Source organism: Pagrus major, chromosome 4 (assembly GCF_040436345.1).
Source record: "Pagrus major chromosome 4, Pma_NU_1.0".
In the NCBI taxonomy this organism is placed as follows: domain Eukaryota; kingdom Metazoa; phylum Chordata; class Actinopteri; order Spariformes; family Sparidae; genus Pagrus; species Pagrus major.
The window spans coordinates 37,941,969-37,963,003 of NC_133218.1; the positions used below are offsets into that span (position 1 = coordinate 37,941,969).

The following is a 21,035-nucleotide window of genomic DNA, read 5'->3' on the forward strand; positions in this document are numbered from 1 at the left end:
TGCACATACATGAGGTTAAATACACAAATTATTTGAAAACAATACACTGGAAAGGGTCCAGGGCGGCATTCCGAACGTTCACTTTCATGTTTCGGAATGCCGGCCCTTAATTATTTTTGAAAAAAGGTCGCCATTCCGAACCTGAAAGCCCAAACTTAACCATAACCCGGTCGGAATGGCGGACCGTCGGAACGGGTGTCGCCACCCCCCCACTGAAAAATGCTGAAACGTGAACCGCTACATCCTGCAAAACAACGACCCAGCAAGAAATATCAAATGGGACAAACTAACACAATATTCCTTTTTTATACAGAGGAGGGAATTAATTAATAAAGCATGTTACATTTGCCGAATTTAAGGGATAGGATAAGCGGGCCAAAGTTTTGGTGACACAGCTCTATGATTTTCTTATCTCAGTGTCAAATAAAATGTTCCTTTTCCACGATCGTCCACAATTAAATGATGTCCTACACATCAATAAGATTGTAAACAGTGCCCTCACTCTGCACTGCACATTTACTATAGTTAAAATGAAAACTTACCGCTAACTTTCCCTCTCTGCTCCGCTTCGCTTGTATCCACTTTCACTTTCTCTGGCTCTCTCTCTCTCCACACTCATTCATTCCTGCTCTATTCCTTAAAGGAGCCACTCTCAGGACAAATGTATCACTGTCCTCCATTTTGTGTCATTAGTCGTCATTATTCACTGGGTCCATGCACTACCATCTCGTGGGTGGACATTAAGGCTATTTAAGATAATTTGACACAATGATATGGGTTGGTTGAAAGGACTAGATATCAGATATATGCGCATGATATCACTCATTTGTAGTTTGTGTTTGTCATTGGTGGAAAGTCCCAAGCAGCCTACATTTACTCAGGTGATGTTCTGTACAAATTCAAGGAGTATTTCCATTTTGCTGTGAACATTACATTTATATTTCTACTCCACTACATCTCACAGGCAAATGCTGTGCTTTTTACTCTTTTACATTCCTCCTATCCAATGAGAAAAAAGTATCTCAAAATGTAGTAATTTTGAGTATTTATGATAAACTGCAGGATGAAGGCTTCCTCTATGGATTTAGAAAAATGTCCTTCTCCGTAAGAAAACAGACTGTTTTTCTGAGCTCATGAAAACGGACTCATCAAGATACATAGTTCTCACAGGAAAGTGACGCCTCAGATGTATGATGATCTTACACAATATGGTGCATTTCTGTAGATTAAACTATCCAACAGTAAATAAAGTAGTTGCATTGAACTCAACCCTTAAGCATACACCAGTAAAATGCAACATCAGTGCCACAGTAATATTAATCCTATCATTTAACATTGACAGGGACCATTTTACTGCAGAATGTGTACTTTTACTTTAATACTTTGAGTACATTTAGCTGATGATAATTTTGCAGGCAATTTTTTAAGCGCAAAAAGTGATTGAATTGCCATTACAGTGGTGTTATGTTATTACAATAGAAAAGAGAATAATATCTAAATTAAACTTCAAAATGCAAATCAAAGAGCCCTGCTGTCCCACAGGCTTGTGTTGTACAGTTCAATGTCCATTCAAAGTTCCTTTGGTTATCATAGTTTATTTCTCAAAAAAGCAAGCAAGCAAAGAACAAAGGAATCCGGCATGCCTCTCCTGCTCTGGTTAAAAAAAACCATAGGCCCACCCAGGTGCATCATGGTCTTACACATATCCTTCTACCTATATAATCCAGGGTGCCCTCAGTGTGACAGAAATTCCCAAACTCAACAAAATACTTACTAGACAAAACTAAACAAAACAAAACAAATAACAAATAAAAAAATGCTATCAAACTCTTATCTGATTAACCTAAACATTTAGAATAACAACAACAAAACAACAACAATAATAATAATAATAATAATAATAATAATAATAAAAACTAACAACAAACAAAAAGCTCCAAATGCAATTGTGGGTTATATATTGTACAGTCATATAATGTATTGTTCACTATGTCATTAAAGCAAAGTTTTAATGTTGCAGAGGTGCCATTTTTCTTATCATTAAAATGATAATTTCACCAAAAATTAGCAGGTAACATAACATACAGATTATGTGCACACTAAAACGGAAATCTGGAAATGCTGTCTACCCTTGAAAATAATAAGCATGTCCACACCATCATAGTCTGACTGCTTTTGTGAAGGTCTGAGTTCACAATGAAATGTCACAACAACAACAACAAAAACAAACAAACAGATAAATCTTTTGTTCTGTTCAGATGAAACTGAGAGATGCATTTATTTGTTTTCTGTACTGTCTGATGGGTTTTGAGTTATTGTGGGAGTTTCTTTTCACAGACCCAGTAGAGTGAATGGGAACAGTCTTCATCATTCCAACTTTTTTCAGCATCATATTTCTTTATATCCCCGCAGTTTTCTTGTGTTCCACCGTTAGGCTCCTTAGAGGCCCAGTAGCTGTAATCAAACAAATAAACTTTTATCAGAGAATGCAATTCAAGAAGCACAAGGAAGTGATTTAATTTGAAACAAACAAACAAACAAAAGTCTGAACCTTTTGGTCAGTAGAGTCCCATCCACCCATTTCCACGTTGCCTCTGTCTGTGAGTCAGTCAGGCCGATCCACATGTACTTCTTGAACTGGTTTGCAAAATCCTTTTTTAAAAAGAGAGACATAAACTATTAACAACTTAATTGAAATTTATGTAGAATTTTTCCATCAAGCTTATTTCAATGTCCACCTCACTGACTTTTACAGTACTTCAATATCTTAACTCCAAGCTTTGACACACACACACACACACACACACACACACATACACACCTGTTCTTCTTTGCTGTTGATAATCATCAGGTCTGCACCTTTTTGAAGACAGTCATCTCGACTCTGTTGCCAGGTTTTGTTGGTAGATGACACGTAATAGAAACTACCTCTGAAATATACCCATCCTTGTTGAGCATGGTGAGAAACAGAAAGAACCTTAATATCTTGGTAACAGCGAGAATTAAGACATGATTCAGCTACAAAACAAAGAGCCAAGATTTTATCTGTCAGAAATATGTATGTTTGCTGGATCATGGCTCACAGGCTGAGAACTGTGATGAGGGTTCATTTTTTCTTCACTGATTTAATCAGCATTCTTACCAAAGTCTTTCAGAATGCTCTTCAGGACCTCTTTCTCATTAGTCAGATCTTTCAGACTGGCCTCAGTATCTGAAACAGAATGACCATCATCTGTTGCGTTAGTCTATACAGTGTTTGTTTCAACCTAAAACAGAATCATTAGCTTTCTTGTAACGAGAATGAGAAACAGAGACAATGTTAGTATCTCCTTCACAGCAAAAATGATAAAAGAGACAAAATGGTATCTAAGAAATTTACATGTTTGCTGTATCATGACTCAAGAGTTTTATTTCACTTAAAAATGTATTTGATCATCCTACTTACCAAAGTTTTTCAGAAACCTATAAAGAGGAATCTTTCTATTATCTATTGCACAAATCTATCAATGATGCAGTGTTTGCTTCCTCTATCTTGGCTAATGTCGAAGTCATTCGTGAGCGTCTGTGGCCCTGTTGTTGAAGCGTGTCCCGCACCGTTGGCTTTAGTCGGCCCTTGTCAAAGCTTTTAAGCTAACTGAGCGTGTGAAATTGGTGGTGGAGCCCATCAGTGAGAGAAATCACTGTGCCTGGCTGCCCAGCTAAGTAAATCAGTGCATGAGAAGAGAAATGGAAAAGGAAAGCTGCTTTATAATGTCGCTGTGGTATTATTTTTATCAGACATATTCTTGATTAGAAGTGGTTATGTTAGCAAGTGGTGTAAAAAACATCATCATGCTTTATCATAACAGTTTGATAATCCGCATTCCCATGTCTTCTGTTTTCGCTTTTTTTAATGATAAATACAGACTACTGCCACCTGGTGGTATCGACCAGTATTTCCTCTCGGCTGTAGTCTTGGCTGTGGTGTGTTCAAGTGCAGCTTTTTGCCTGGGACACAGGTAATGTAAGGTGACTCAACTGTCAACCTTCATCACCACTGCTCTTTGAAGCCGGTTTGGTGTGTCTGGGCCCTTATTCTCCATACACAGAAGCTCATTTAAGTCCTCATACTAAAGTCACATACACTCTCAACACCTTTCACTGCATACACAATATTTTGCACCCTTTATTCCATACCTACTATTCTAAGTCCTCATGAAGTAAAAAAGACAGATGTACTGTTTAGCTCCCAGCTATACTTTAAAGCAATACAGCTCAGCATCAGCTATAGCAGCCAGCAATCACATCACAGTCTCTTTTGCATTCTCTGGTTACCTTCAACCAGTTGGTTGTAACTGGTCTGTAGTTGGTCTCTTTCTTCAGTCAGGTTGTTGTAACTAGCCTGTAACCCGACCATCTTCATTTCATGCATTTCATTGCTCCTGGTTACTGTGTTTGACACAAAAACAGGTTAAAAAAATTAGCTGAGAGAATTTAGTTTTGAGTGAGGAAATCATATATGAACACATATGAACTTAGACCACAATTAATAATAACAAACAAATACTGTTAGCCAGTATCACCTGTTGCTTCATCAGCATGCTAACAAAGTACTCACACATGACAACCAGAGTTATGAGTCCAGTCAGGAGGAGAAGACACAGCAGACCCAGAATCACTGCAGCAGCTCTGAGTGAGCTCTTCTGAACTCGTGTATCTACAGCAGCTGGAATTAGAAGACAATATTTGTAATTTGTTTGTGTTTCAATATCATTTCAAATATAGTAAATAAAGCCTTGTATTGGTGGTTTACACAAATTACAATCATGAAAGCAAGAAATAAAAAGACAAAACAGAGATTAATCCTAACATTTTTCCCTTTATTTCCCTTATTTTTCCCTTTCATTTTTTGCCTTTAGATGGAGTCAAACACCAACCTCACTCTGTGAGAATCTAATGTTCTGAGTCAGTAGAAGTGAGAAAATTCAGCAGGTCTGAACTTCTCTTTCAAACTCTTTATTTATTTATTTATTTATTTATTTATTTATTTATTTATTTATTTATTTATTTATTTATTTTTTGTTGTTGCAGAATTTCTCTCACATTTCTTGCAACACTGTGAAGTCCTTCCAGGAAATCCTCTTTCAAAGTGTGCACTGTTCCCCCCACATTAAAATGATTACTCAGTCTTTGTATGACTTAACGCTTACTTGTATAGATGAGAGAAGAGAGTATAGAGCTGCAGCCCTCAGAGCACACACAGACAAAATTATAAACATTAGCAGCCATCAACTGCAATTTGTCACATTGTAACTCACTCAAACCACTTAAGCTGCTGTCACACCTGGGGGAGCGCTTGCATAAAACACATAAATAACAACGTGTAATCATTAATAGATATACAATGATAAAACATTGTCATTAAAGAAATACTCCAAGCAGCAGCCACAAAGCTCTTGGGAACCCCTGGTCCAGCCATGAAACAACCCGACTAATCAGCAAATCCCTGCCACCAGGGATTCGAGGCAGTAGAATGACTCAGGAGTTGAGTTCTGTAACATTTCTCTATTTCATCATCATTGAGAGAGTCGACCAAGTGTAAAGTCAAATATCATCTACAGCTGACAGGACAAAAAGCAATTAATGTTTTATTCAGAAGTTTTTGGTGTCAGTGGCCAAGGGTCCAGTTTGTTCTCTTTTCACACATTGCACCTCACAACAACAGCAAATTTAAGTGTAAATGTAAAACTATTGTCGAAGTGAAAAACTGTACAAGCAAAAACCTGAAGAGTCCCACCAAGAAAATAAAGTAATTCTGTGTGTCATCAGCACAATAATGAACAATCTAAAGATTGAGTGGCTCTATTTTCAGATTCAGTACAATTAGGTCTGATCTGCAGCATGTTGAAGCCAAATAAAAGTTTCCTCCAGAGGGATCAATAAAGTATATCAGAGAGTTGGTAGACTCAGTGCTGTGGTTAAATTCTTTCCTCTCTGCCTCCTTCACATTATGGTTTCTCAAACACGTCATGTAAGTCTTTGTTTTACTTCACACGAGTTCTTTGAGAATATGTAATATAATGTTTGTGTGTGGTGTTATGTAAGAAATGCAGTCAACATCCTTTTAGAGTGTTTACATGTTTGTGTTCATTACCTGAGAGTGCAGGTTCAGGTCTCTCTGGCTCCAGAGTGTGGATCTTGTTTTCATTTGCATAAATATTTTCTGAACATTTTCCCAAAGTCCTCCTCTTACCAGGATTACCTGAAGGTCTCTCTACATTAACATAGATATCGAATTGATCCATGACACTCAGCTGTATTGACGGTTCAGTTTGGTCCTGAGGGGCCTGAGGGCATCAAAGTCTGGAGAGTGAGCTCCTTTAATGATAAATGATAAACTATTGTGCTGACCTCTCTGAAATAGAAGGCGTTCCGACCCCAATGAACAGGAACCTGAATCTTTTGGGTAGGTTACTTCTGCAAAATATATTTAGAATATCATACTGCAGCCTCCAAAAAGGCTGTTTACTACCATAAAATGTCTGCCATTCACACAACTTAAACCTTTGTTTAATACAATTGACAATTCTCTGACAGCAGCACACTATTTTTAACACACACACACACACACACACACACACACACACACACACACACACACACACACACCTTTACAAATAAGATAAATAGCAGATGATAACTGTTGAAGTTGAAGTAACACTTCTTCATTTGTACAATCATTTATAAAATAGCAGAGGCCTCAATCACAAAGCAGCTTTTTAGTTAGTAAGGTAACTTCAGGGTAAACTCTAACCTTTCAGTGTTATAATGGTGGTTCACTTCTTATCAGGATATGTTGTTATGCTGCACACATAAAACATAACTGGAGCAGGTTATGTTTCACTAAAAGCACCACCTTCTGACCAATCAATTTTTTGGAAAATGGCATTATTATTGATAGAAGATCATGAGAGGTGTCACCTGTTGCCTGCATGCAATGTCACAGCCATTTCAGTCATTTTATAACAGAGAAACAGATTGAAGCAATAAAGCCTTGTTAGAAGATATGAAAGAACTGCTTTGAATTATGTTTCTATATTTATTTCGCCCAAGTCCGTTTGACACCATGGGGGTTGCAGCTGAAAGAATAAGGCTAAAATTGTCATACACCGTATAAAAATACATCAGAGGAACATATTCATTTAATGCAATGCACAAATGTAATTATAATCAGATTATCTACTCGTGCCCTAATGATGGGGCAGTGACATTACTGTATAAGCCTGTTGATTTACACATTTACACAGTCGGCAGTGTTTGTGTCAGCTGTCTGTCTTGCATTTGTCGGCTGTAACTGTGTTGCTGTCCTTTAAGTCCTTTAAATCATGTCACCCTTGTCTTTGACAAAATCATGTATTAATGTAAAGTCACATTATGTGGAAATTAGCATTTTGTGTGATTTGGCGTCCCCCACAGTTTCTGAGTGCAACACTACTGTTGTAAATACAAATCCCAGGTCTGTAACAATTTGTCTGTTGAATATAGGTGCCAACTACAAACAAAACTCATTATGTCATAACAATGTTATTTGTTGATCACTTGTATCTTGAAGTAAACATGTATGTAACGCTGTGATCCTACCCTCTCACTGAAGTTACATAGTGCAGAAACTCTATCTATCTATCTATCTATCTATCTATCTATCTATCTATCTATCTATCTATCTATCTATCTATCTATCTATCTATCTATCTATCTGAATTTGAATTAAAATAAAATAGATAAAAGAGCAGTTGTTGGCTGTATATTGTAAATTAATATAATGCATTATTCACCATGTCATGAAAGCAACGTTTTAATGGTGCAGAGGAACCATTTTCTGGTGTCTAAATGCAATAAAAAAAAACAGGTAACATAACTGAATGGTGATCAAACACACAGTATTGAGGCTGTAATGACTTATTAAAACAACAGCAAGGCCTCCTCAACTGTCACTTTGCTTTGCCTGTGCCAAAGCATTTATAGCAGGAGTTTCTTTTCACAGACCCAGTAGAGTGAATGGGAACAGCTTTCATCATTCCAACTTTTTTCAGCATCATATTTCTTTATATCCCCGCAGTTTTCTTGTGTTCCACCGTTAGGCTCCCCAGAAGCCCAGTAGCTGCAATTAAAAAAATAAACTTTCATCAGAGAATGCAATCCAAGACGCACAAGGAAGTGACTTAATTACAAACAAACAAACAAACAAAAGTCTGAACCTTTTGGTCAGCAGTGTCCCATCCACCCATTTCCATGTCCCCTCTCTCTGTGAGTCAGTCAGGCCGATCCACATGTACTTCTGGAACCGGTTTGCAAAATCCTTTTTTAAAAAGAGAGACACAAACTTTAAACAACTTAACTGAAATTTAAGTTCCATTAAACTCATTTCAATGTCCACCTAATGTAGACTAACTCCAAGCTTTAACACACACACACACACACACACACACACACACACACACACACACACACACCTGTTCTTCTTTGCCGTTGATAATCATCAGGTCTGCACCTTTTTGAAGACAGTCATCTCGACTCTGATCCCAGGTTCTCTTGGTAGAAGACACGTAATAGAAACTACCTCTGAAATATACCCATCCTTGTTGAGCATGGTGAGAAACAGAAAGAACCTTAATATCTTGGTAACAACGAGAATTAAGACATGATTCAGCTACAAAACAAAGAGCCAAGATTTTATCTGTCAGAAATATGTATGTTTGCTGGATCATGGCTCACAGGCTGAGAACTGTGATGAGGGTTCATTTTTTCTTCACTGATTTAATCAGCATTCTTACCAAAGTCTTTCAGAATGCTCTTCAGGACCTCTTTCTCATTAGTCAGATCTTTCAGACTGGCCTCAGTATCTGAAACAGAATGACCATCATCTGTTGCGTTAGTCTATACAGTGTTTGTTTCAACCTAAAACAGAATCATTAGCTTTCTTGTAACGAGAATGAGAAACAGAGAGAATGTTAGTATCTCCTTCACAGCAAAAATGATAAAAGAGACAAAATGGTATCTAAGAAATTTACATGTTTGCTGTATCATGACTCAAGAGTTTTATTTCACTTTAAAAATGTATTTGATCATCCTGCTTACCAAAGTTTTTCAGAAACCTATAAAGAGGAATCTTTCTATTATCTATTGCACAAATCTATCAATGATGCAGTGTTTGCTTCCTCTATCTTGGCCAGGGGCGGTTTCTCATATGGGCAGTATGAGCAGCCGCCCAGGGCGGCATTTGTGGAGGGGCGGCATGAGCGCCCGCAAAAAAAAAAAAAAAAAATACTGAGCAGGCAGTCGCCCACAGTAACTGGCTCTGTGGCAGCCACCTCTGGGCTTATCTCGGCAGATCGCCCCCGGTGCCGACCCGTACCGGCTGCCTTAAACTTGTTTGCATTCATTTCATCCGTTTTTTGTATTGCTCATTTGCACGTCAAGTCAACTACGTCATGTTGCCGTGTGGGGAGTGGGCGGCTGGGCGCCCTCTGTTTTGTAAAGGTGCGTCTGCTCCTGCTGAGAGAGTCTCATATACAGAGGTTGTGGAAGAAGGGGGAGGGGGGCGGGGGATAGGTTCACCTCTGGACCTCAGCTCTCCCTACTGGTGGTGGAGTGGTGAGGCAGGATTCAGAATCAGAATTCCTTTATTAGTCCCGCAAATGGAGAAATTTGTGCGTCACAGCAGCCAAAGAACAGTTCAATATAACAATAAGCAATAATAATAGTAAAAAGTAAACAATATAATAAAAAGGTAAGAAATAGAAATAGAAGTTAGTTAGTTGCCCAGTTAGTGCAAACCAAAATGACAAATGAGTTATGTATACATTCATATTAGATTCATCTAATAGTGCACAACTAAGGTATTTAGTAGGCTAAAGTCAATCACAGCACGAAGCGCTGAAGGTGAGGTTCGCTGAGGGTCATGCAAGCTAGGACCGCCACTGATCTTGGCCCTGACGCACCAGGCCGATGGTCGGCCGTTGGCTAATGTCGAAGCCATTCGTGAGCGTCTGTGGCCCTGTTGTTGAAGCGTGTCCTGCACTGTTGGCATTAGTTGGCCCTTGTGAAAGCTTTTAAGCAACTGGGCGTGTGAAATTGGTGGTGGAGCCCATCAGCGAGAGAAATCACTGTGCCTGGCTGCCCAGCTAAGTAAATCAGTGCATGAGAAGCGAAATGGAAAAGGAAAGCCGCTTTATAATGTCGCTGTGGTATTATTTTTATCAGACATATTCTTGATTAGAAGTGGTTATGTTAGCAAGTGGTGTGAAAAAAATCATCATGCTTTATCATAACAGTTTGATAATCCGCATTCCCATGTCTTCTGTTTTCGCTTTTTTAATGACAAATAGACTATTGCCACCTGGTGATATCGAACAGTATTTCCTCATGGCTGTAGTCTTGGCTGTGGTGTGTTCATGTGCAGCTTTTTGGCTGGGACACAGGTAATGTGAGGGGACGCAAATGTCAGCCTTCATCGCCACTGCTCTTTGAAGTTGGTTTGGTGTGTCTGGGCCCTTATTCTCCATACACAGAAGCTCATTTAAGTCCTCATACTAAAGTCTCATTTTAACACTTTATGGAGTTATTATAACTAAGGTTCAGGAACTGGACCACGCCACTTCTCCTCGCTGATCTGCCACCCAGGCCCAGCCAATCAAATCACCTGTTCTCATCAACCTAACCACCTGTGACTCATCAACCTAACCACCTGTGCTGCATTAACTCAACCACCTTTGTCGCCCTGATTCAATCACCTGTGAAATCTATATATGCAAGCCTAACCATTTCTCTCCTGTCCGACCGGCTGCCTCCTGGCGCCCAACCCGCAGCCACCGCTTCCAACCCGAGACTCCCGGATCCGTTTTGTCTTCCCTCCGCATCCCATTCCGTCGGACCGACAACAAAGTCCAGCTTTTCCCGCCGCTCACGGCCTCCACCTCCACCTCCACCTCCACCTCCACCTCCACCTCCACTCACAGTTGCCAACTCCTCAGTAAGGGAAGTTGCTATTGGCTGTCCTAAAAGTCGCTAAATGATGTCATCACCTAATTTGCATGACTGGCCATGTGCATTTAATTGTAATGGACGCTGTAGGAGAGAGGAATAGCGTTGTGGGAGCGACAAAAAGTGAGTAAAAAACACCCTTAATATTTTAGAACTACAAATGAACTTATTTTAGTGCATTGATTTATTTTAGACAAAGAAAATTTTACATTTACATCCCGACTGTAAGCCAGGGCGGGATCAGCCAGCGGCAGCTACGCCCATGCGCGATTCGCAGTCTGGACGTGGAGGGGTGAACTTCTCCTGCTCTGACTGCAGCTGGGAGGGACTGTTGCGCGAGGACTGGGCCACCTGTGAGTGCTTTGGGATGGGGGAGGGGCCCATGGCAATCTCCAAAAGTCTCCAATAACACCAGAAAAAGTCATTAGATTTGTCATTAGTCGCTAGAGGGGTTTGAAAACTCGCTAAATATAGCGACAAAGTCGTGAAGTTGGCAACACTGCCTTCACTCCGTCCACCACACACTTCGCGGCTCACCGATGACATCTCCGCGCAGCCCCCACAGAGGGCCAGGTCGTATCTCCCCCGTGTGTTCTCCCCACCTGTCTTACCTGTCCCACCCCCTTTTTTCCTCATTCCTCGCTTCCCTGTAACTGCAGGCTGCACGATCAACCCTTGAACACATTCCTCCATCCCAGCACCCTTTCCTCGCCTCTTCAGTCTTCCTTTGCCCCAGGTAACGTAGCACCCGCAGCTACCCCCAGTTACCCATTTCCAGCAACCACTGCCAATCACACCACTGTGCACACAGCCACTGCCACCACAGGCCAGGGCTCATCCACTGCTGGTCTTTCCCGACTTCCTCCTTTTTTATCCCTCTTCCCTTTCTGTTCGCAACGCACTCGACCCCTTTCCTTCATCCAACACACTCGACCCCTCTCTCCTACATCCACCTCTTTACCTTTCATCCACCTACCTCGACCCCTTTCCACACGACCCCCCTTTCTGTTTCGTCCAACGCACTTGGCCCCCCATTTCTGTTTCGTCCAACACACTCAACCCCCCTTTCCGTTTCGCGCAACGCACTCGACCCCCCTCTCCTACATCCACCTACCTCGAACCCCCCTCTCCTACATCCACCTACCTCGACCACTCTCTCCTACATCCACCTACCTCGACCCCTCTGTCTTACATCCACCTACCTCGACCCCTCTCTCCTACCCTCATCAAGCCTTCTATCAATTCAAATAAAGTTACCTTTGCGCTAAACCAAAACCCTTTCATCTTACTACACTGTCATTTCATACCCTTCACAACCTCCCTTTCCCCTCCATCGACATCGTAACAATAACCAGCTTCATCATATATGCCCATACAGTTCTCAAAATCAGAACTTCCACCATCAAAGTATATCTCAGCGGCATCAACTTCTTCATCAAACTGCTCTCCGGAGCTCCAGCCCCCTCCGGTTCTCATCCCCACGTCACCATGCTGATCAAAGGCCTACGTAAGGCAGAACCCCAGCTTGCACCGAAACGCTGATTCAATCACCTGTGAAATCTATATATGCAAGCCTAAACATTTCTCTCCTGTTCGTCTCAAGTTCTTATAACCCTCGCCCCCAGACCCTCTCCTTCTCCACTATCCTCTCACACAGCATCACCGGCAGCCCAGCCTTTGACATCGCCATCCCATGGCAAGAAGATCCTCCAGAAGAGGGACCAAGGCCATTCAAGCACAGGAACCACGGGGGGGATGATGAAGCCACGCCGACCAAGACATGCGCCCATCGAGATGTACCCCCACTCTGAGTCTCAACCTCCCTGGTTCCTAGACGGTCCAGCCAATCCGCAACCCTACTCAAACCCCCCTCTTCATCCACCAACCTCGACCCCCCTTTCCTTCATCCAACAACCCAACCCCCCTTTCCTATCCCTTCCAAAATCTTCTACCAATTTAAATAAACTGCCTTAACGTTAAACTGTGGCGTGGTCTTGTTAGTGAAACATTGCGTACACGATATTTTGCACCCTTGATACCTTTTCTACTATTCTAAGTCTTCATAAAGTCAAAAAGACAGATGTACTGTTTAGCTCCCAGCTAAACATTAAAGCAATACAGCTCAGCATCAGCTATAGCAGCCAGCAATTGCATCACAGTCTCTTCAGAAATTGCATTCTCTGGTTACCTTCAACCTTTCTCTGAAGATCATTTCTCTCATTGGTCAGGGCTGTAACCAGTTGGTTGTAATTGTTCTGTAGCTGGTCTCTTTCTTCAGTCAGGTTGTTGAAACTGGTCTGTAGCTGGTCTCTTTCTTCAGTCAGGTTGTTGAAACTGGTCTGTAGTTGGTCTCTTTCTTCAGTCAGGTTGTTGTAACTAGCCTGTAACCCGACCATCTTCATTTCATGCATTTCATTGCTCCTGGTTACTGTGTTTGAAACAAAAACAGGTTTAAAACAATATGCTGAGAGAATTTAGTTTTGAGTGAGGAAATCCTGTATGAACACATATGAACTTAGACCACAATTAATAATAACAAACAAATACTGTTAGCCAGTATCACCTGTTGCTTCATCAGCATGCTAACACAGTACTCACACATGACAACCAGAGTTATGAGTCCAGTCAGGAGGAGAAGACACAGCAGACCCAGAATCACTGCAGCAGCTCTGAGTGAGCTCTTCTGAACTCGTGTATCTACAGCAGCTGGAATTAGAAGACAATATTTGTAATTTGTTTGTGTTTCAATATCATTACAAATATAGTAAATCAAGCCATGTATTGGTGGTTTACACAAATTACAATCATGAAAGCAAGAAATAAAAAGACAAAACAGAGATTAATCCTAACATTTTTCCCTTTATTTCCCTTATTTTTCCCTTTCATTTTTTGCCTTTAGATGGAGTCAAGCGCTTGAATAAAACACATAAATAACAACGTGTAATCATTAATAGATATACAATGATAAAACATTGTCATTAAAGAAATACTCCAAGCAGCAGCCACAAAGCTCTTGGGAACCCCTGGTCCAGCCATGAAACAACCCGACTAATCATCAAATCCCTGCCACCAGGGATTCGAGGCAGTAGAATGACTCAGGAGTTGAGATCTGTAACATTTCTCTATTTCATCTCTCATTGAGAGAGTCGACTAAGTGTAAAGTCAAATATCATCTACAGCTGACAGAACAAAAAGCAATAAACATTTTATTCATAATTGTTTAGTGTCAGTGGCCAAGGGTCCAGTTTGTTCTCTTTTCACACATTGCACCTCACAACAACAGCAAATTAAAAGGGGAAATGTAAAACTTTTGTTGAAGTGAAAAACTGTAGAAGCAAAAACCTGAAGAGTCCCACCAAGAAAATTAAATTGAAATCCTCTCATCAGATGATATGGAAAAGTATTTCTGTGTGTCATCAGCACAATAATGAACAATCTAAAGATTGAGTGGCTCTATTTTCAGAATTAGTACAATTAGGTCTGATCTGCAGCATGTTGAAGCCAAATAAAAGTTTCCTCCAGAAGGATCAATAAAGTATATCAGAGAGTTGGTAGACTCAGTGCTGTGGTTAACTTCTTTCCTCTCTGCCTCCTTCACATTATGGTTTCTCAAACACGTCATGTAAGTCTTTGTTTTACTTCACACGAGTTCTTTGAGAATATGTAATATAATGTTTGTGTGTGGTGTTATGTAAGAAATGCAGTCAGCATCCTTTTAGAGTGTTTACATGTTTGTGTTCATTACCTGAGAGTGCAGGTTCAGGTCTCTTTGGCTCCAGGGTGTGGATCTTGTTTTCATTTGCATAAATATTTTCTGAACATTTTCCCAAAGTCCTCCTCTTACCAGGATTACCTGAAGGTCTCTCTACATTAACATAGATATCGAATTGATCCATGACACTCAGCTGTATTGACAGTTCAGTTTGGTCCTGAGGGACCTGAGGGCATCAAAGTCTGGAGAGTGAGCTTCTGAAATGATAAATGATAAACTATTGTGCTGACCTCTCTGAAATAGAAGGCGCCCTAACACCTGTGAAATAGTCTGCAACACATTCACACACAAGACTGCATTTAACAGGAAACTGAATTATTTTAGGTAGGTTACTTCTGCAAAATATATTTAGAATCTCACACTGTTTAAAATCATTTGACATACTGTATATGCACAGCAGCCTCCAAAAGGCTGTGTTAACTACCATAAAATGTATGCCATTCACACAACTTATACCTTTGTTTAATACAATAACAATTCTCTGACAGCAGCACACTATTTTTAACACACACACACACACACACACACACACACACACACCTTTTTTCACTTCTGTAAACTCTGGCACTCTGTGATGTACAAATAAGATAAACAGCAGATGATAACTGTTGAAGTGAAACACTTCTTCATTTGTACGACCATTTATAAAATATCAGAGGCCTCAATCACAAAGCAGCTTTTTAGTTAGTAAGGTAACTTCAGGGTAAACTCTAACCTTTCAGTGTTATAATGGTGGTTCACTTCTTACCAGGATATATTGTTATGCTGCACACATAAAACATAACTGGAGCGGGTTATGTTTCACTAAAAGCAACACCTTCTGACCAATCAATTTTTTGGAAAATGGCATTATTATTGATAGAAGATCATGAGACGTGTCACCTGTAGCCTGCATGCAATGTCACAGCCATTTCATTGTGCTTTTTATACAACAGAGAAACAGATTGAAGCAATAAAGCCTTGTTAGAAGATATGAAAGAACTGCTTTGAATTATGTTTCTATATTTTTTTCGTAATTTGCTCCCAAGTCCGTTTGACACCATGGGGGTTGCAGCTGAAAGAATAAGGCTTAAATTTTCATACACTGCATAAAAATACATCAGAGGAACATATTCATTTAATGCAATGCACAAATGTAATTATAATCAGATTATCTACTCGTGCCCTAATGATGGGGCAGTGACATTACTGTATAAGCCTGTTGATTTACACATTTACACAGTCGGCAGTGTTTGTGTCAGCTGTCCGTCCTGCATTTGTTGGCTGTAACTGTGTTGCTTTAAGCCTGGATTATGTGTGTAACATTGTGTATTTGTCTAAAGGTTTGCTCTTCTTTAATAACATATTCCTTCTCTCCTGCCAGAAGACATTTCCATGTTTGTGGAAAACCTGGGCTGACTTATAGACATGATCACCTTCATGTGACCACTTAGCATGATTGTGATTGTGAAGCTTAGTGAAGCCAGATCACAGAAACATATCTGGGGTATGTTGAACTTTCTTCATAGTACAGGCCTCTAGTGTTTTGACCATCTCGCTATTCTCTATATTGTGTTACAACTCCCCAAGTCCTTTAACTCATGTCACCCTTGCTTTTGACAAAATCATGTATTACTGTAAAGTCACATTATGTGGAAATTAACATTTTGTGTGATTTGGTGCCCCCCACAGTTTCTGAGTGCAACACCACTGTTGTAAATACAAATCCCAGGTCTGTAACAATTTGTCAGACGTAACATATAGGTGCTAACTACAAACAAAACTCATTATGCCATAACAGTGTTATTTGTTGAACACTTGATCCTACCCTCTCATTGAAGTCACATAGTGCAGAAACAAGTGATAGGTGGGCGGAGTGGCAGAGACAGAGACACCATTGACCCTATTACAAGACACTGTACCATCAACATGATATGTATATATCTATATCTATATCTATCTATATATATATATATATCTATATCTATATATATATATATATATATATATATATATGTATATATATATATATATATATATATCTATATATGTATATATATATATATATATATATATATATATATCTATATATATATATATATCTATATATGTATATATATATATATCTATATATATATAGATATATACATATATATATATCTATATATATATATATACATATATATACATCTATATATATATACATATATATATATATATATACATATATATATATATAGGGCTATTCAATTGTTACAATGATTGTTGGTTGAAATGATAGATATCAGATATGCAGGTATGATATCAGTGATAGATAGTTACAGGGTTTGCCAGTAATTTAAGTACATTAAGTACATTTCCTCAAGTACTTAAGTCCAAATTCAGGGAACTTGAGCTTTAGTTTATTATTTACATTTTAAACGTTATACTTCTACTCCACTACATATCAGAGGCAAATATTATTTTTTATTTTGTTAATTTAATTTAATTTGTCTAACAGCTTTAGTTACTATTTAGATTAGTTGTTCACATCCCTCCTATCCAGTGAGAACAATGTATCTCCAAATGTAGTAATTTTCGGTGTTTATGATAAATTGCAGGATGAAGGGTTCCTCTATGGGTTTTGAAAATGTTCCTTCTTCTCAAGAAAACAAGCTGTTTTTTCTGAGCTCATGAAAAGTTGACATTTGTGTGTCTCACAGGTCAGTGATGCCTCAAATATGATCTTCTAGATTATGATGCATTTCTATAGATTAAACTATCCAACAGTACATAAAGAGGTTAAAATGAGCTTAACCTTAAACATCTACAGCAGTAAAATGCAACATATATGCAGAAGTAATATTAATCCTAAAACAACAAAATATATAAATCATTTACAGGGACAATTCTACTGCAGAATATGTATTTTTGCTTTTTAACTTTAATTCAAGTTGGTGATGATGATTTTGAATACACATTTTGCATACAAAGTGATTTAAATGAGTGCTTTGAAATAAAATAAAATAGATAAAAGAGCAGTTGTTGACTACATATTCTAAATTAATATAATGCATTATTCACCATGTCATGAAAGCAATGTTTTAATGTTGCAGAGGAACCATTTTGTGGTGTCTAAATGCAATAAAAAATAACAGGTAACATAACTGAATGGTGATCAAACACACAGTATTGAGGCTGTAATGACTTATTAAAACAACAACAAGGCCTCCTCAACTGTCACTTTGCTTTGCCTGTGCCAAAGCATTTATAGCAGGAGTTTCTTTTCACAGACCCAGTAGAGTGAATGGGAACAGCTTTCATCATTCCAACTTTTTTCAGCATCAAAATTCTTTATATCCCCGCAGTTTTCTTGTGTTCCACCGTTAGGCTCCCCAGAAGCCCAGTAGCTGCAATTAAAAAAATAAACTTCTATCAGAGAGTGCAATCCAAGACGCACAAGGAGATTATTTAATTTGAAACAAGCAAACAAACAAACAAACAAACAAACAAACAAAAGCCTGAACCTTTTGGTCAGCAGAGTCCCATCCACCCATTTCCACGTCCCCTCTCTCTGTGAGTCAGTCAGGCCGATCCACATGTACTTCTTGAACCGGTTTGCAAAATCCTTTTTTAAAAAGAGAGACACAAACTTTAAACAACTTAACTGAAATTGAAGTTCCATTAAACTCATTTCAATGTCCACCTGATGTAGACTTGAACAGTACTTCAGTATTTTAACTGCAAGCTTTAACACACACACACACACACACACACACACACACACACACACACACACACACACACACACACACACACACACCTGTTCTTCTTTGCTGTTGATAATCATCAGGTCTGCACCTTTTCGAAGACAGTCATCTCGACTCTGTTGCCAGGTTTTCTTGGTGGTAGAAATGTAATAGAAACTACCTTGGAAATATACCCCTTGTTGTTGACCATGGTGAGAAACAGAAAAAAGAAGTTAGTGTCTCATTTACAACAACAAATAGCAAATGGTTCACACAAAGAGAGGAGACAAGACGGTATGTTGAGAATTTTGAGGAGGGTTTAATTTCATTTTAACAATTTATTGTATCATCTTGCTTACCAAAGATATTCAGAGTCCTCTTCAGGTTAGCTCTCTCATCAGTCAAGTTTTTCAGACTGGCCTCAGTATCTGCAAAGAGTGGTCACCATTATTTAAGCAATCAACACACTAATAAGAATAGATTTTGACAGACACATATTTAGAGAGCAGTCAGAGCAAATATTTAAGTTGAGTGAGTGCACATTTGCAACAAATCCAAAATCCAAAGTGGATAATCATATCTTCCAAGTGGTCCCTAAATAGATATGATAATGTAGTACCATATGTGCAAAAACACATATGGTCACTTCACCACATGTGTTTTGCACATGTGAAATTCATGTGGTTTTTCTGTAAGGGCGGCACACTCTCTTCAGAAATTGTATTTTACTTACCTTGAAGCTTTCCCTGAAGATTATTTCTGTCTTCGGTCAGGACTTCAGATCTTTCTTGCAGCTGGTCCTTCTCTGTAGTTAGGTTGTTGTAACTGGTCAGTAGCTGGTCTCTCTCTTTAGTCAGGTTGTTGTAACTGGTCTGTAACTGGTCTCTTTCTTTAGTCAGGTTGTTGTAACTGGTCTGTGACTGGTCTTTCTGTCTTGTCAGCTTGTCCGCTAACTGGTGTCTCTCACTGATGAGGTTGTCGTAACTGGTCTGTAACTGGTCTCTTTCTTTAGTCAGGTTGTTATATCTGGTCTGAAACAGGAACATATCCCTTTCCTGCTCAGATTTGCTTTTGTTATCTGTTTAAAACATAAACAAATAAACACTGTCAACCAGTATTATCTTCCTGGAGCTTTATCAACATGCTAATAAAGTACTCACATTGGGAAACCAGAGTTTTGAACCCAATCAGAAGGAGAAGACACAGCGCACCCAGGCACAATGCAGCCACACCGCAAGAACTGTTCTTTCCATCACCAGCACCTGAAACTAAAATGCAGGAGTCCATAGCCAACAAAAAACAGTAATGCAATATCAAAACCTACCTATTCACTACCTGTAAAGGGACATGCATAGATATTTTGAGCAGTTGTTGCTGTAGTCTGAAAAAAGTAAACCTAACCCTGCTGCCTATACTGTATGTAAGCCAGCAGCACTCAGCTTGCTAAGATGGTTCATAGGGTAGCATAATATCAAAAAATATTGAAACTATTATACGAAAAAACATTTGGTTCCATTCCTATGCTGATGACACACAACTCTATCCACCCATCAAACCTAGTAATAAAACCTCCCTTCATCACCTCTGCAGACATTAAAAACTAGATGGCTGAAGACTGTCTCAAGCACAATGACACCAAAGCTGAAGTCGTCCTACCCCTCACCACCAACCATATCAGGACTCATTTTGATAGTCACCTCCTCCACTGTCCACTGGCCTCTAACTTAAAGCACTCAGCCATAGATTTTAGAGTTTTATTTAACTGAGTTTTTAAATTAGACTTACACATGAAAATGAAAATGGTTGTCCAACCTTGAAAGGTCATCCACACACCTCGATCACTGATCCCTTTATACATGTCTCTCTCAAAAGTCCCTCCATTAGAATCTCTCCCTCCAACTTATACAATTGTGACCACATCACACCATCGCGTTTTGACCTTTTTACATTGGTAACTAGAGTATTTTTGAATTGATTTAAAAATACTTTTAAGGCCCTCTCTGGTTTGGCACCTCCTTACATCTCAGAGCTCTTCTCCTATGGCTAAGCGCGCTGACTGAGATCATCAGAAAAAACTCTGCTCTTGCATCTTAAAACCAAAGGTAATTACGCATTTGCTGTCAGAGCCCTCAATCTCAAGCTTGCTGAATCAGTGCCCCATTTTAAGTCACTTCTTAAAACACACTTGTATAAAGCTGAGTACACTTGTACTAAACTGAGGATATCTTTCTCACCAGGCACTGCAGCAGTCTTTTCATTTATTTCTTCATCAGAGTGGCTCTGTAATGAAACATCCTTCACTGAAGCATCATTTACTATGGCGATGTCATCTTCCTCTTCAAAGAATACCATCTCCATATTTTATCCACTGAGAGTGATGATCGTGCTGGTCAAAGTGTTTTCTTTAAATGGTGCTGGTCTGTGATGTGATTCTTCTTTTATATCTCTCTCTGCTTATACAGCAACTTTCTCTGTTTCTTCTTCCTCATTTTTCACTAAGTTGTGTTTCTTTGTAAACTTACACTGCAATAATC

The 21,035-nt window shown here is 39.2% G+C and overlaps 2 protein-coding genes across 2 annotated transcripts; both read right to left on the reverse strand.

Annotated features, from left to right (window-relative positions):
• Window positions 1-2,281: 2,281 nt before the first annotated feature.
• On the reverse strand, window positions 2,282-13,678 carry LOC140994318 (C-type mannose receptor 2-like). Its single transcript, XM_073463889.1, has 13 exons — window positions 13,621-13,678; window positions 13,211-13,450; window positions 8,814-8,882; window positions 8,493-8,617; window positions 8,238-8,338; window positions 8,006-8,140; window positions 5,298-5,323; window positions 4,598-4,705; window positions 4,315-4,428; window positions 3,143-3,211; window positions 2,822-2,946; window positions 2,552-2,652; window positions 2,282-2,454 (listed from the first exon to the last, which is right to left on the reverse strand). The coding sequence occupies exons 1-13, from the start codon at window positions 13,622-13,624 to the stop codon at window positions 2,313-2,315; spliced, it is 1,359 nt and encodes a 452-aa protein (XP_073319990.1). The 5' UTR covers window positions 13,625-13,678; the 3' UTR covers window positions 2,282-2,312.
• A 4,056-nt stretch (window positions 13,679-17,734) lies between these two features.
• LOC140995211 (uncharacterized) lies at window positions 17,735-19,724 on the reverse strand. Its single transcript, XM_073465177.1, has 6 exons — window positions 19,662-19,724; window positions 19,235-19,579; window positions 18,861-18,929; window positions 18,576-18,697; window positions 18,280-18,380; window positions 17,735-18,162 (listed from the first exon to the last, which is right to left on the reverse strand). The coding sequence occupies exons 2-6, from the start codon at window positions 19,545-19,547 to the stop codon at window positions 18,021-18,023; spliced, it is 747 nt and encodes a 248-aa protein (XP_073321278.1). The 5' UTR covers window positions 19,548-19,579; window positions 19,662-19,724; the 3' UTR covers window positions 17,735-18,020.
• Window positions 19,725-21,035: the final 1,311 nt, after the last annotated feature.

Excerpts from the sequence above, each read along its gene's own strand:
- LOC140994318 (XM_073463889.1), bottom strand. Across the intron at positions 4,706-5,297 it reads CAGCAGCTTAAGTGGTTTGA|CTGCTGTAGATACACGAGTT; the intron begins GTGAGTTACAAT and ends TTCTAATTCCAG. Across the intron at positions 2,653-2,821 it reads TCAACAGCAAAGAAGAACAG|GATTTTGCAAACCAGTTCAA; the intron begins GTGTGTATGTGT and ends TTTTTAAAAAAG.
- LOC140995211 (XM_073465177.1), bottom strand. The coding sequence starts at position 19,547 with ATGTTCCTGTTTCAGACCAGATATAACAACCTGACTAAAGAAAGAGAC. Across the intron at positions 18,381-18,575 it reads TCAACAGCAAAGAAGAACAG|GATTTTGCAAACCGGTTCAA; the intron begins GTGTGTGTGTGT and ends TTTTTAAAAAAG. Across the intron at positions 18,163-18,279 it reads GGGACTCTGCTGACCAAAAG|CTACTGGGCTTCTGGGGAGC; the intron begins GTTCAGGCTTTT and ends TTTTAATTGCAG.